The following is a 13,558-nucleotide window of genomic DNA, read 5'->3' on the forward strand; positions in this document are numbered from 1 at the left end:
GATGCATCATAAATAAAGCCGACTTAACCTCAGCCTCCATTGCAGGACCTGTGAGCCGCCCATTCTCCTCACCCGTAATAACTGTTTTAACCACCCGTAAAACCTCCTCAAAATCCATCGGGTTATTTGAAGTAAACAAGTCCTCAAAATATGATACCGCAGTATTACAAGTATCTACATCCTCGGTTGACCAAATGTCGTCCTTATTAAACAGACCAGTAATCCGATTACGGGCTCGCCTCTGTTTTGTCTGGGCATGGAAATAACTCAAATTTTTATCTCCCACTCGCATCCATTTATCACGACTCTTCTGATACCAGTAAATCTCTTCATCCCTATAGGCCTCTCGTAATCGAGTGTGTAACTCCGAGATAACAGAGGGATGAGTTGAATCATCCGCCTGAGCCAGATCAAGTTGTCATATCAAAGCCTCAATGGTGTCTCTACCGAATGGAACTTGAGCTTTACGCCACTGCAAAATTGCCTTACGACAAGACACAAGTTTATCCACAAAAGAACCCGAACCCTGTTTGAAATCCCCGTCCCACCCCGAGGTAATAACATCCATCAAACCCGCCTTCCCAATCTAATGTCGGTCAAACATAAAAATCCTTCTCCCCCGTGGCCTTTTAGCGCCAATATTAACCACCAGAGGTTTATGATCAGAGGTTATCATCGGTAAATACTCTGTGACTGTATCCAGGAACAACGCATGCCAATCCTCATTTCCGAAATCCCTATCCAGCCGACAGCGTATTAATTTTATATCACGCCAATCGCTCCAAGACAAGCAATCACCCAGATAGGGAAACTCCAAAAAATCACAATCCTGAATCATACCTTTAAAGGAAAGTAAAGTGGAAGGATGACGAAGCTTTCCTCCTCGCTTTTCATGGTTCCCCATCAGCTCATTAAAATCTCCCACAACAAACCAGGGAGTAGACCCAGTGGAATTAATCCGTAAAAGCCGTTCCCAAACCAAATTGTGGTTCTTCGGAACAGGATCTCCATAAACGAAAGTCAAGTTAATTATACGACCTTTAAAAACTGCCTCAATGTTAATTAGCCTGTTTGACTCAAATAAAACTGAGACCTGAAAATCATCTTTGTTGTAAAAAAGAGTCATGCCACCACTATAACCAATAGGATCAATTGTTTTTAGATTTTTATATCCAAAATGCCCAACAAATTTTTCCAAAAAGAAGGTAGATTGTTTTGTCTCCATGAGGAATAAAAAATCTGGTCGATGTTTAGATCATAAATCTCCAAGATTCTCAATAGTGGTCTGGTTACCCACACGTTGGCAGTTCCAACTTACAATATTCATAGATCAAAAAATATTATATGTGGAATAAACCACCCAAGCTCACCTCTTCCCGCCCTCGAAGAGATAAACCAAGCTAGAGACCGAGAAAACAATATCTGAAATACCGAGTGGAAGATGGTAATAAAAGACAATATGAAATACGGAGACAAGCTCAAAAAATTTGTCGGCCAAACCCAGCCCAACACCACTGCCCAAATTAGACCGAATCCAAAAGAAATCACATATAAGCTAGTACCTAAAAGCAACAAAACCAAGGACAAAAGTGGCGGCCATAGGCCACCAGCAACCGTACAATGCACCCCCAACACCAGTGTATAGCCAATACAAGACCTATCCCGAACCAAACACTGAGCAAAACCATTGTGACTACAAAATATGCACCAAACATAGACCAAGCTCGAGAGAAGATAGATAGGGCCAACAAGGATTTATTAATACTCGTACAGCAAAAATACAATGAAAACAAAATATACCATTACATGGTAAGATCACGAGAGGAAACAAAAAATTGAAACAACTAAGACCATACGGCGCAACCGTTGGTAACTTATTCCAAGTCACAGACATGTGAAAAAATAGACAAAACAAAAAGGACCAGACCAGAGCCCTTTCCAACAGTAGAAACCAGTCCTGAGCAAGGTATTGATAAGCCTCATCCCCTTGTCGACCCTTGAGCGCTACACACATCAATTAACCGATGAGTTTGGAGGCTTTCCTCCATGATGAGGACCCGCTTTCCCCTGCAGACCAACACCCTTGGTGACAACCTTCTTGCGTGGTGAGGTTAAAGAAAACATATTTCTCTTCTTTGTACTAGCACCCGAGAGGACACCCTTGTTCCTAACTACCTTGTTTCGCGGAGGCTGAACCACGCCCCCAGCGTCCTCCTCCTGGGACTTATCCTCAGCATCACCCTCAACATCATCACTAACCGCCCCATGTACAGGTTGATCAGAAAGCTCTGCATCCAAAATACCCTTCTCCTCAAGCTGAACAACATCCTCCATTAGTGATGTGTCTTCTTGATGAAGCACCTCTGTCCCCTCCCCTTTGTCCTCCATAATAGTATCCATAAAACCTAGCAACTGATTGTCTGTGAGAGGAAACTCCTGCTCCAATAGATCACTGAGGGCATCCGAGAAAAAAACCTCCTGCTGCGACAATGCCATGGAGCATGAAGCAGTGACACTCACATCCGCAGAACCTGGAAACAAATTCCTATTCACCTTCTTGTTAGTATCCTGCGGCAGAAGAGACTCTTCCCCTACAGGCGGAGCAGCCGGAGCAACACCCTTCTCCAAATTAGGATCTAGGAAAGCCTCCAGCATCTTTTGCTCATTATTAGTAAACTGGTGTCCCACCTCACTGGTGATCTGCTGATTTATACCAACTGCCGGGACAGCAACCTGAGATGGTGGAGCATGAACAGGAGCAACCAGCTGGGGTCGGTCCTGCCTCTCTGTCCTCACATTAGCATGAGAACCAGGGGCGGAACTAGTAAGGGTGATATGGGGTCAGCTGACCCCACTAAAATTTTTTTTGTGTATTTTTACTTATAAATTATAATATGACCTCTTTAAAATTTGTAATTGACCCCCACAAATTTTGCATTTTGAGCCCTACAATTTCTATATTTTTACCATATTTTAAACTAAATTTCTATTTTGAGCCCCAAAAATTGCATTTTTATCCCCATTTTTTTTAAAAAAACTTCATTTTAACCCTCTAAATTTAACAGTTTATTCCTATAAAAAAATAAAAATTATTTAGACCCCACTAAAAAAAATTTCTGCCTCCGCCACTGATGAGAACCCCTTCGACTCTTCCTCAAATAACTGCCCACACCCTGCTTACTCTGATGGTTAATGGCCTGAGAACCCCCACCACGCCCATTCCCACCAAGAGAGGCTTGGTGAGAGACCCCTGGCCTAACTTCACTCAATCCCGAGGCGTTCCTAGTGGTGACTCCGTTAACCATTGCCCCCTTATAACTCTGAAGTTTATCGTTATCCTCCGGCTGATGACCCGACCCATCATCCACCTTTTGCTTCCCTTTGTCACCAAAGAGCGGACACAGGGAAATGTCATGACAAAGACTATGACACCTTCGACAATACCCAAACAACCTTTCATACCGCAAAGTCACTGCCATCTCCTCTCCATTGGTTAGTTTCTTTATTTTTCATTTTAAAATGTATTCTTAATTTTATTATCAAAATTGGTTATTGAGCAAAATCACCCTTTTAAAAATGAGCAAAATTCTTTAGTCAGAATTCTAATGGAAAAATGTTCGTTAGCTACTTGAAGTATACGCCAACACATAATCACACAATACAAACAATATAAATGTCTTGTTAACTACGTGAACTAATGTCATCACATAAGAATATCCATAAACAAACATAAGCTATGTGTACAACACCATAAACATTCGAAGTTGGCCGAAATCCGGTGTTGACCCGTGTTGACCGACATTGACCAGTATTAACCGGTGTTGACCGGCGTTGACCGATGTTGACCAGGAAAAAAATATTCAAAAAAAAATATTTTTCTTTTTTTCCTTAAAAATAATATTTCTTTTGTTTTTATGTATTTTTGATAAATAAATAAAAAAGATAAATGATTTGTATAATTTACAAAAACAAAATATAACAACAAAAAGTTATACGACAAAAAAGGAAATTATATACCAAAAAAAATAAAAAAATTATATGACAAACAAAATTTGTGGTATATCTAGTAACTAATTTTGTTAATACAAAAAATATACCAAAAATAATATAATAAAACTATACCACCAAAGTAGTAGATTTTGTCATAAAAGAATAACAAATATATACTTTTTCTTTTTAAAAATCATTTTTTATTTTGTATATTCAAAGGTGGGGGTTTTAAATATTTTTTTTTCTTTTTACTTATTTATAAGAGTATGTCATTTGAAATATATCCAAGACATTGCCAACTATTTCTTGGTTTTTAATATGAAAAATAAAAGAAGAAAATAATGAAAATTCTATTTATTTACATGAAAGACATATATCTAGAAGATAATTAAAAAATAAAAGTTGATTTTGTAAAATTAAAGGTTGGTTTTGTAAAATCAAAGAAATAGTTGGCAATGCCTTGGATATATTTCAATTGACATCATTTATCCTATAAAGCACAAATCATCTGTCCAATCGAATTAAGCCACTATTTTCTTTTATTTATTTTTTAAAAAACAAAAAAAAATGTGCACAAAATCGTGTAAAAGTAGGAATCGTAATTAGAAAACTACTATAACAAAATTAATTGTTTCAGATTCTTCTATATAATAAAATAAAACTCACAATGATAAACTGTAATTAATCTTCGCATGCTTTTTTGCTCTTCGTTATCAAAAATACATAAAAAATATTATTTTTAGGAAAAAAAGAAAAATATATATATTTCCTTTTTTGAATATTTTTTTCTGGTCAACGTCGGTCAACACCGGTTAATACTGGTCAACATCGGTCAACGCCGGATTATAGCCAACCTCGAATATTTATGGTGTTGTACATATAACCTATATTTGTTTATGGATGTTCTTATGTGATGACAATAGTTCATATATTTAACAAGACATTTATATTATTTGTATGTATGACTATTGGCGTATACTTCAAATAGCTGACGATCATTTTTCCAAATCTAATTATCTTATTTTTTTATCACTGTACTTAAGAAGGTTCAAGAGGAGATAGATAAATCACGGATAGTCCGGTCCAAATCTGCCGGTTTAGAATGAGCATTTAATTTGATTATCTCTTTAATCGCATTATTATCATAAACAGTTCCGCAAGAAACAAATATAAAGAAAAAACAAAAAAAAAAAAAACAAAAAGAGAAACTCGATTTCAAATTTTGAATCTTGTAACGGCCAAAGCTTCAATACCTTCTCTCTATAACCTTCTTCTTCTTCCTTCCCCCAAACTCACAGAACCTCACACTCAAAAAATGGCGTCACTCGCTCCCGGAATCCTCCTAAAACTCCTGCAATGTATGAGCTCCAACACACGCCCCACCGGAGACCACAGATCCGCCACACTACAAGTCACCGGGATCGTTCCAGCTCTCGCCGGCTCCGATTTATGGCCCAATCAAGGGTTCTTCGTTCAAATATCGGATTCTTTAAACTCCACTTATGTCTCTCTCTCTGAACGAGACACAGATCTAATCCTTAGTAACCGTCTCCAGCTAGGTCAATTTATCTACCTAGAACGGCTCGAGTTCGCGACTCCAGTCCCACGCGCCGCCGGAATCCGCCCCGTTGCTGGTCGTCATGCCTTCGTCGGAACACCGGAGCCCTTAATCGCACGTGTATGTAACGGATCCAAACGAGATTTCGTGATTCAACCAGTTTCTGACTCGGAGTACTCTCTTGATCCTATCGCTGTTTACCTAAACAATAGAAGATCCGAGGATAACAACGGCAACGGCGGCGACGTAGATGTTCCAAAAAGGGAAGCCCTTGCTCCGGTGAACCAAAACGAAATTCGTAAACAGAAAACGACGCCGCAGAGGTTCTCGTCACCAGCATCGTCAAAACGGTCAGTCTCATCGATGAAGAAGAATAGCTCCGGTGGTATGACGGCGGCGGCGGCGGCGGTGGAGAGAGATCCGTCGCCTGCTGTTTCTGGTAAAGGGAGGAGATCTGCTTCTCCGGTGCCGTCGAAATGTGTGGTGCCGAGTCTTGCTGCAGCGCGTGAGGAGCAGAGAAGAGTTGCAAGAGAGTCAGCGATTGTTGTGCCGTCTAGGTATAGGCAACCGTCACCTAATGGGAGGAAGATGAATCCATCGCCTAGTGGAAGAAGAATGTCGATCTCACCTGGACGTAGGCTTTCTACTGGTTTGAAGATGTCTCCTATGGTTGTAGATTCTTCAGGGAAGAAGAAGATGGCTGCGATGGCTGCTGGAATCTCCAAAGCTTCAGAGGCTTTAGCCTGTGGTTCTTCGGCTAAGAATCGAAAGAATTGGGATGAACCATTAGCTGCTGATGGAAATGCTCAAGTTGAACACAAGGAGAAGAGTTGTGTTAAGAATAAGCCTGATCATCAAGCAATTTTGCGTACTCAGGTAACAAAAACTTTGTTTGATTGGATGAACAAATTTGTGTGTTTGGTGAATGATTTGTTATGTGTGATGGAGTGAAATTGGTATTGTATAATTGTTGTAGGCTGCTATGTCGAGGCGGCTCAGTGATGCGAATAGGCGGAAGAGTGATTCTTCATCTTCAGCGTGTGAAGAGAAAGCCAAGTCGTGCTCATCAGAGACTAGTATACTAGAAGAAGTCTCAGCCTTTGGAGGAGTTGGGATCACTTATCATGAACGTAAATGGACTGATGGTAGTGTTCCACTGGATAGTAGTACCTCAGAGGAACTTGCAAAACTTGGAAAGGTATGAGGCTGTCTTTTCACGTTTTTGAGCTGCATTAGATTATGACACTAGAGTGATCGATTGTAAATTGATTACTCCAGGAAGCTATGCAAAGAAGAGACTTTGCTGCTAAAGCTGCAGCTCGGGCGTTGGAAGAAGCAAATGCCAACGAGTGCATCATAAGATGTTTAAGGTATACAGTTACACCATCCTAAAAATGTTGGCAAACAATCTTATTACACTTTTGTACGGTCTTTGATACTTTATCTTTTGGTGGATGTTTCAGTAAATTCTCGGAACTTTGTTTAGCCTCCAAGGTGGGGAATCCTTTGCAAATCATCAACCAGTTTTTGACAATCTATGAAGATGTCGTGAAATACAGTAAGATAGCTTCAGAAAACAGTTTCAGCTCGTCGTCTGATCAACAAAACCCAATCTCTCTATGGGTTGAAGCTGCGTTAGCTACTAACCTCAGTGTAGTCTCACTAGTGAAAAACCAGAACAGCCACGAATCACCATTGTCTCTGAAGAAATCAATGCCTACTCGTCTCTCTCCCGGACCACCCTCTGTCAAGACAGGTCTGTTCTTTACACTGAAAACGAAGTTCCATATCAAAATGGCTTTACATATCAAATGCAGAGTTCTAAGTTTAGTAATTGGCATTTGTTGGTGTTTCAGACAATATTGTTGGGATGTGGACAGACATAGATGGATTGAAGGAAACAGCTAAATTCGCAGTGAACCTACAATCGGAAATGCAGATGTGGTTCATTAGGTTCGTGGAAGAGTCGTTAGACAACAAAAACGCAGCAAAGCGATCTTTAGATAGTAGTTCCATAACTGCTGTTCTGTCTCAGCTGAAACAAGTTAACGAGTGGTTGGACCGGGTCGTGTCGAACCAAGAAAACCAGATCACAACAATGGCTCTGACAGCCAAGATCGAGCGGCTGAAGCGCAAAATCTATGGATTCGTTATCCACCACGTCGGATCTACATATGACAACTCTGCTTCTTGATTTCATCTTTTGTTTTCGTATCTTTAATGTTCTCACGTTTCCATGCTCTGTAATACAATGGCTCATGTTTTTAAAGATAATCTTTAAGTGCCCAAAAAGTATTTAGGTGAAAAGAAAGGTTCCGTTTTATTAAATAGTTTTTACAGTAACAAGCTTCTTCAACACATCATGGCTAAAGATTTGTTTATTCATAGAATACTTTGTCTACACAATTTAAACAGAGAAAAGCAAAATGATAATCACACTTTTAACTCTTCCACTTCTGGACTGAATGGTTTAAAGAGAGCTTCCACCTCGTTTTCGTCTACCTCTTCAATGCTTGCCGGGTTCCATTTTGGGTTCTGCAAAAGAGTTTTCACAGAGCAAATCAGTTTTGATTGACTTGAGCCTTGGTATTAACAAAAATTTGGCATTAAAACAGCATAGGTCGATGCAGATAACAAACTCAATATGCCCGGTCACAGCAAAGACATTCAAGATGATTAACTGAGTGATTAAAAGAACAGATAGGTGAAGCTGAGCACAAGATGAATCAAACAGAGAAAAATTTGAGTGGCAATGAACAAACCTGATCCTTGTCAATCAAAACTGCTCTAACGCCTTCAGCAAAATCACAACGCAAGGCAGATCTTAGTGCAATGCGATAGTCAGTTTTCATCACACCATTAAGCTTCACAGAGGAAATTAATATGGGAGGTTAAAATTCGTCTTAGTGGAGAGAAAAATAACGGAATTTATGAATTGAAACTCACTGTTGTTAATTCGTTCACAGTTTTACCCTTGGCACATGCAACATTGGCAAAGTACTTCTGTGTTAGGTAAAGAGAAAACGGTGCTCCTTTTTCCAAACCTTTGAGTGCCTCATTAGCCCAGTCTACAACTGTATCCAAACATTTTCCAGTATTCACAAAGGTAAAAGGCAGCGATCATAGTTTCGTCTATAATCTTAAACTAAAACTTTAAATGGTTTGAATGCTAACAGTAAGGCTCTATGAGCATTACAATTCCCATGGAAAATCATACCTGAAGGCTCATTGCTTTGCTGGTACTTTTTGAGCTCTTCTATTGTTTCCTTGACAGACTTATTTGAGTTAAAGGCTGACTCTATTTGAGGCAAAAGCAATTTGAGGGTGGCCTCAGATTCAGGATTGCCGCTGTATTTTGATAAAGTTGCTTGGATGTCTTGATCAGGATCCTCAGAACTGCATTATGGATATGTATGAGTTCTAAAACAGAGAAAAAATATTTCGTTTTGACAGAAAGATAAGAAAGGAGGTCAAGAAGGGCGTACAGGTTGGCTAACAAAATGGCTTCCTTTAATGAAGCTAGCTTTTCAGATGGTACATAATGCGTTCCAAGACCAACGAACAGTGCATCTGATGGTGTGGATATCCTTTTTCCAGTCAAACCAAGATAAGCACCTGTAGACATTTATGCCAGAAAAGTTGCATTGAGCAATATACCACAGTAATCTTTCCTTTCAGCTTCTAAAAACAATAACAGGCTTCCATTTATGTGAATTTCATTCTATGCAAAGCTTAGAAGTATTTAGCTCGAACAATCATCGTTTTCCACCAAAATTATGTGCATACTTAGATATCAACCAACTAGGAATGACCTTTAACTGGCGTTGACCCTTTCCTTATTCCTAGTAGCACCTTAAAACTTTAGGCAGTGTAAAAGATTCGAGTATGAACATACCAACAGATCCTCCACCAGGGCTGTGAGCTGCTATATATGAAAACCCAACATCTGGGAACAAGCCAATTCCATTTTCCGGCATGGCAAGAACTGTCCTCTGGAATGGAAATCAAAAATATGTAAAAGAGTCAGGATAATAATTCCAGTTATTATTACCTATTTACCTACACAAAAAGTGCAGAACAAGTATTTTTCTCTTTAGTACCTCTGTTATCACACGGTAGCGACCATGTCCAGAAAGACCTAGGCCAAATCCCATTGTTATACCATCCATCAATGAGATATATGGCTTTTTGTACCCAGCAATAGCGCATATCAGAGTATATTCTGCTGTAAATACCTAAGGAAGCAAAATATCGAAGTCAGAAACATCTACGTTCTGGAGGCTAACATATGCTAAGAATTTGGATGGTACTACGCAAAGAAGGGCCAAACGTAAGAAAATCTATAGAACAACATCCAAGAGAGTACCACAAGAGTACCACAGACATACCTGTTGATCAAATTAGTACACAAATTACTTCATAATATTCAGTTATAAGAATCAAAGTGCTCTTCAGAAATGAGCGTCTTCTGTAATATAAGGTGCTTAATGACAATGAGGGTATTGTTTTTTTCTAAAGCATGACCTGAAGTATCGAGATAACACCAGATAATTTCATTTTCGTGTCTAATATCTTATATGGTGATGAGTAATAACAGAAAGTAACAAACAAACCAGGATTAAATCTGACAGTTGCTCTAAGGTTATTATCTGCTTCACAAGCGGTTAAAACTAAGTTAATATGGTTATTTTCCTTACCTAAAGACGGCTCCAATGATGCAAACTTTACCCATCGCAACAAACACAACCGGGAGATAACCAACAAAAATAACCACATTGCATAGTTCTAGCATCTTAAATGTACAAAGACCAAAGTATCTTTTGCATGATAATCCAGAAACCTTTGGCACAAGAGGCGTATTTTTGTCCTTTTGGATTTCTGCAGCAACTCCTTTAATATCCATCCCTGCAACACCATTCATAGATGGGTCACTCACTCCCCATAATATGGTCAAATGCCACATAACTTCATCTACATGAAACAGTTTAACATAAAGTAGAGAAAACACTGCAATCACCTGCACAAAAGGCTCGAGGAGTGCTGCCTTCAACGATAACACATTTAACTCTCGGATCAGATTCCCATTCATCAAGAAAGCTTTTGTACTTTATATCCATATCTGTAATTATCATAGCATATATAACCAAATTAACCAATTCCAACAAGTTGATAAGAAGATTTCTCAAAAATGAGTGTGATTCACCAAATTGGGGATATGAAACAATCATAGAAAGAGAGAGCGAGAAGAGAGTATTTGCAACTATTTGTTTTACCAAGATTCATGGCGTTGAGAGCTTTGGTGCGATCGAGAGTGATGAGAGCGACGCCATTAGGAAAAACGTTTCCTTTGACGAAGTCGTCGCCGCCAGCTCCGGCCATCACTGAGAATTTCCGATTATCGGAGAGTGAGAGTCTGAGGAAGTGATGAGAAGAGAAGGGTAATGATAATTTGGGGAAAAAGATGCGATGAGCCAAAGTTTTGATGATCATAGTTTAGTTTAGTTGGTGAAGAAGGTCGATGATGATACAGTCATCATCATCAGTGACGGTGAGAGATGGAGGCTAGTGGGAAGAATGGCTTGAAAGCCACTATCTCGCAAAATTGATCAAAAATGCCATCCTTCTATTTCTTATTTCATTCAACAATATTTTTTAAATGGAAAATGGAGAAAAAGTCTAAACACCCTTCATTAAAAAACGAAATTACATACCCAACCAACCTATTTGGTATTCGTTGAGAGAACATGCGCTTTTAACTGGATTGGACTGCCATAATTACCCCACTTTTTATTATAAGGAGAAAAAGTTGTGGTCTTACAAGTGTGTTCAGAGGGTGTTTGGAAGAAATGATAAAATCAAAATCAGCGATGTGGAAGCAAAACTAGAGGAAATGCAGAATAGCAGTACAGACCAGAGGAATTTGACTATCTTGTACTTCTTAAGCAAGATAGTGGTAGCAAAGTCAAAGGCCGATGGAAACATAGATCCGTTTATTCTGAGTGTTATTGATGATTTGGATGCTTGTGAGAAGTTTCCATGGGGACGTTATTCATTCGATAAATGTATGAATGGGATCCGGTCAGCGATGACGAACTTCAAGGGATCCGTGAAACCAAATGCTCAGATCACTTTTTTCGGGTTCATCATTCCTTTGGAGGTAACATTGAGATATTATTATTTGACAATTAGATATTACTGTGTATATTAGTTGATTTTAACAATTGGATATTAGTATGTGTAGATCCTGGCATTTGAGTGTATTCCACATCTTCAACGCAAATTCAGAGTAGCTGTACCCACAGAAAAAGACTGTCCACGCATGTGCAAGTACAAGTTCTCTGAAAGTTTAATGCGAGGATTTTTATTGGATGAAATAAATGCAGCACTTGGAAGTATTAAGGTTAGAGTTTGGTACCTTGGAACCTCAACTGTTTGTGTTTTCCTTAAAGAAGTATTGATTTAAATTTATTTATTATTTGTAGAATATAACTAGCATCTTGAAACCGGATGAGGAAGAGAAAGCTCTTTGAGGCGCATAATAGACGATAATTATGCTGATGAAGGGATAGGTTTTATAGATCCCATTGTTGATAGTTGGAGAGAGCATCTTATCGTGAAGATGAAGAAAATACTGTGGAAGGGTGTTTACCAAACAGACTTAGAGCACAGAAATGTTCAAATCCCCTATGAAGTCCATGAGAAGGTTGATGAACTCGGAGGTGATGAACTCCCTGAACCTGCATTGTTGCTGTTACAGTTAAAGGAGACTATGGAGAAAGGTTTTAGTTTGCTAAACAAAAAAATTGGAGATGTAGAGGAAAAAATCAAGGGTTTAGATGTGCGAGTGGTTGATCTTGAAAGATGTGTGGCGCATTAGAGTGGAAAAGGAGTGAAAGAAACATACACGCCTCAGCCCATGGATGATATGAATTTTGTGACACCTAGTTCCATGAATTATCAATCATGTGAATTGGTTGTCTATACTGGGAGAGGGACACGGAGAATGACATAACTAGAAGAAGAAGAACTCCAACAAGAAAAAGAAGAAGAACAAGAAGAAGAAGAACTCCAACAAGAAAAAGAAAAAGAAGAAGAAGAAGAAGAAGAGATGAAGAAGAAGAAGAAGAAGAAGAAGAAGAAGAAGAGGAAGCACAATGGAAATGTGATAGAAACTGGGAAGAAGCGAGCAAGGGTAGCATCGTGGAAGCTAAAGACACCATTTGTAGCCACTCAAAAGAAAGTGAAGAATTAGCCGTTCAGTTGTAGTTATTTGGTGTTATGGTTAGAACCGATGTTGTTGTAGGAACTGATCTGATTGGTATTGTACTTTCGTTGAATACTTGTTGCAAGTTGTGTGTACTTTGGTTGAATTGAGTAAACGGTACAACTAGGTCGCGGTACAACTAGGTACAACTGAGAACATAGGTACAACTGAGAACATTAGTACAACTGAGAACAAATACATCAAGATTTTAGAATAAACAAAAAACTGGGAAGAAAAAAAAATATCCAACGTTTTTTTAATAAAATAACAGCTCACGTGTGGGTGTGTGGGGTTCTATGATAAATGGTGGCGCAATATATTCATAGTTGTACCTGGGTGTACAGTTGTATGCTGCTCGCCATAGTTGGACTTTAGAGATATTGGTGTATTTTTGGTTGGACCTGAAGAATGTATACTCCGATGTAGTTGGACACATTACTTTACATCATTAATTATCATCTAAAAGGTTTGGATAAGATAAATTTTCAAAAATTATAATTTCCATAATCATTTGGATAAAATAGGTTAAGTTGTAGAAACTATTCCTTATATTATTAAGAGTGTTTAGTAAAATAGAAGATGTTTTACTGAAATATATAATTTGAATTATTTTATAAGTTTTGGATCAGATTGGTATTCTTGTACAAAGTGTTATTATTACTGTAACTAATTTATTGTTTTGTAATCATAATTTCACTTAACAACTACTTTCTCATTAAGTCATAGTTGTAACTAGTAGAACCTGG

At 38.6% G+C, this 13,558-nt stretch overlaps 3 protein-coding genes across 3 annotated transcripts; 1 reads left to right on the forward strand and 2 right to left on the reverse strand.

Moving 5' to 3' along the window:
• Nucleotides 1-2,013: 2,013 nt before the first annotated feature.
• Nucleotides 2,014-3,479, reverse strand: LOC147934214 (uncharacterized). The gene is made up of 2 exons (XM_087472543.1): nucleotides 3,182-3,479; nucleotides 2,014-2,786 (listed from the first exon to the last, which is right to left on the reverse strand). Exons 1-2 carry the CDS (start codon nucleotides 3,477-3,479, stop codon nucleotides 2,014-2,016), a joined length of 1,071 nt encoding a protein of 356 aa, XP_087328669.1.
• A 1,604-nt stretch (nucleotides 3,480-5,083) lies between these two features.
• Nucleotides 5,084-7,859, forward strand: LOC104723865 (protein CORTICAL MICROTUBULE DISORDERING 3). The gene is made up of 5 exons (XM_010442288.3): nucleotides 5,084-6,424; nucleotides 6,525-6,746; nucleotides 6,827-6,918; nucleotides 7,012-7,304; nucleotides 7,405-7,859. Exons 1-5 carry the CDS (start codon nucleotides 5,306-5,308, stop codon nucleotides 7,740-7,742), a joined length of 2,064 nt encoding a protein of 687 aa, XP_010440590.2. The 5' UTR covers nucleotides 5,084-5,305; the 3' UTR covers nucleotides 7,743-7,859.
• LOC104723866 (3-hydroxyisobutyryl-CoA hydrolase-like protein 3, mitochondrial) lies at nucleotides 7,844-11,274 on the reverse strand. The gene is made up of 10 exons (XM_010442289.2): nucleotides 10,822-11,274; nucleotides 10,566-10,667; nucleotides 10,389-10,453; nucleotides 9,649-9,783; nucleotides 9,444-9,540; nucleotides 9,034-9,163; nucleotides 8,766-8,944; nucleotides 8,495-8,622; nucleotides 8,311-8,412; nucleotides 7,844-8,083 (listed from the first exon to the last, which is right to left on the reverse strand). Exons 1-10 carry the CDS (start codon nucleotides 11,036-11,038, stop codon nucleotides 7,982-7,984), a joined length of 1,257 nt encoding a protein of 418 aa, XP_010440591.2. The 5' UTR covers nucleotides 11,039-11,274; the 3' UTR covers nucleotides 7,844-7,981.
• Nucleotides 11,275-13,558: the final 2,284 nt, after the last annotated feature.

Source organism: Camelina sativa, chromosome 11, assembly GCF_030686135.1.
Source record: "Camelina sativa cultivar CO46 ecotype springtype chromosome 11, ASM3068613v1".
Taxonomy (NCBI): domain Eukaryota; kingdom Viridiplantae; phylum Streptophyta; class Magnoliopsida; order Brassicales; family Brassicaceae; genus Camelina; species Camelina sativa.

Bases quoted from the DNA above. Each gene is read 5' to 3' on its own strand.
- LOC147934214 (XM_087472543.1), bottom strand. From the start codon at position 3,479: ATGGCAGTGACTTTGCGGTATGAAAGGTTGTTTGGGTATTGTCGAAGG. The intron at 2,787-3,181 runs GTAAGCAGGGTG...ATGTGAGGACAG, and splicing joins TCAGGCCATTAACCATCAGA to AGAGGCAGGACCGACCCCAG.
- LOC104723865 (XM_010442288.3), top strand. From the start codon at position 5,306: ATGGCGTCACTCGCTCCCGGAATCCTCCTAAAACTCCTGCAATGTATG. The intron at 6,425-6,524 runs GTAACAAAAACT...TAATTGTTGTAG, and splicing joins AAGCAATTTTGCGTACTCAG to GCTGCTATGTCGAGGCGGCT. The intron at 6,747-6,826 runs GTATGAGGCTGT...TGATTACTCCAG, and splicing joins AACTTGCAAAACTTGGAAAG to GAAGCTATGCAAAGAAGAGA.
- LOC104723866 (XM_010442289.2), bottom strand. From the start codon at position 11,038: ATGATCATCAAAACTTTGGCTCATCGCATCTTTTTCCCCAAATTATCA. The intron at 9,541-9,648 runs GTACTAAAGAGA...TTTCCATTCCAG, and splicing joins GCTACCGTGTGATAACAGAG to AGGACAGTTCTTGCCATGCC. The intron at 8,623-8,765 runs GTATGATTTTCC...GTTTGGATACAG, and splicing joins GCAAAGCAATGAGCCTTCAG to TTGTAGACTGGGCTAATGAG.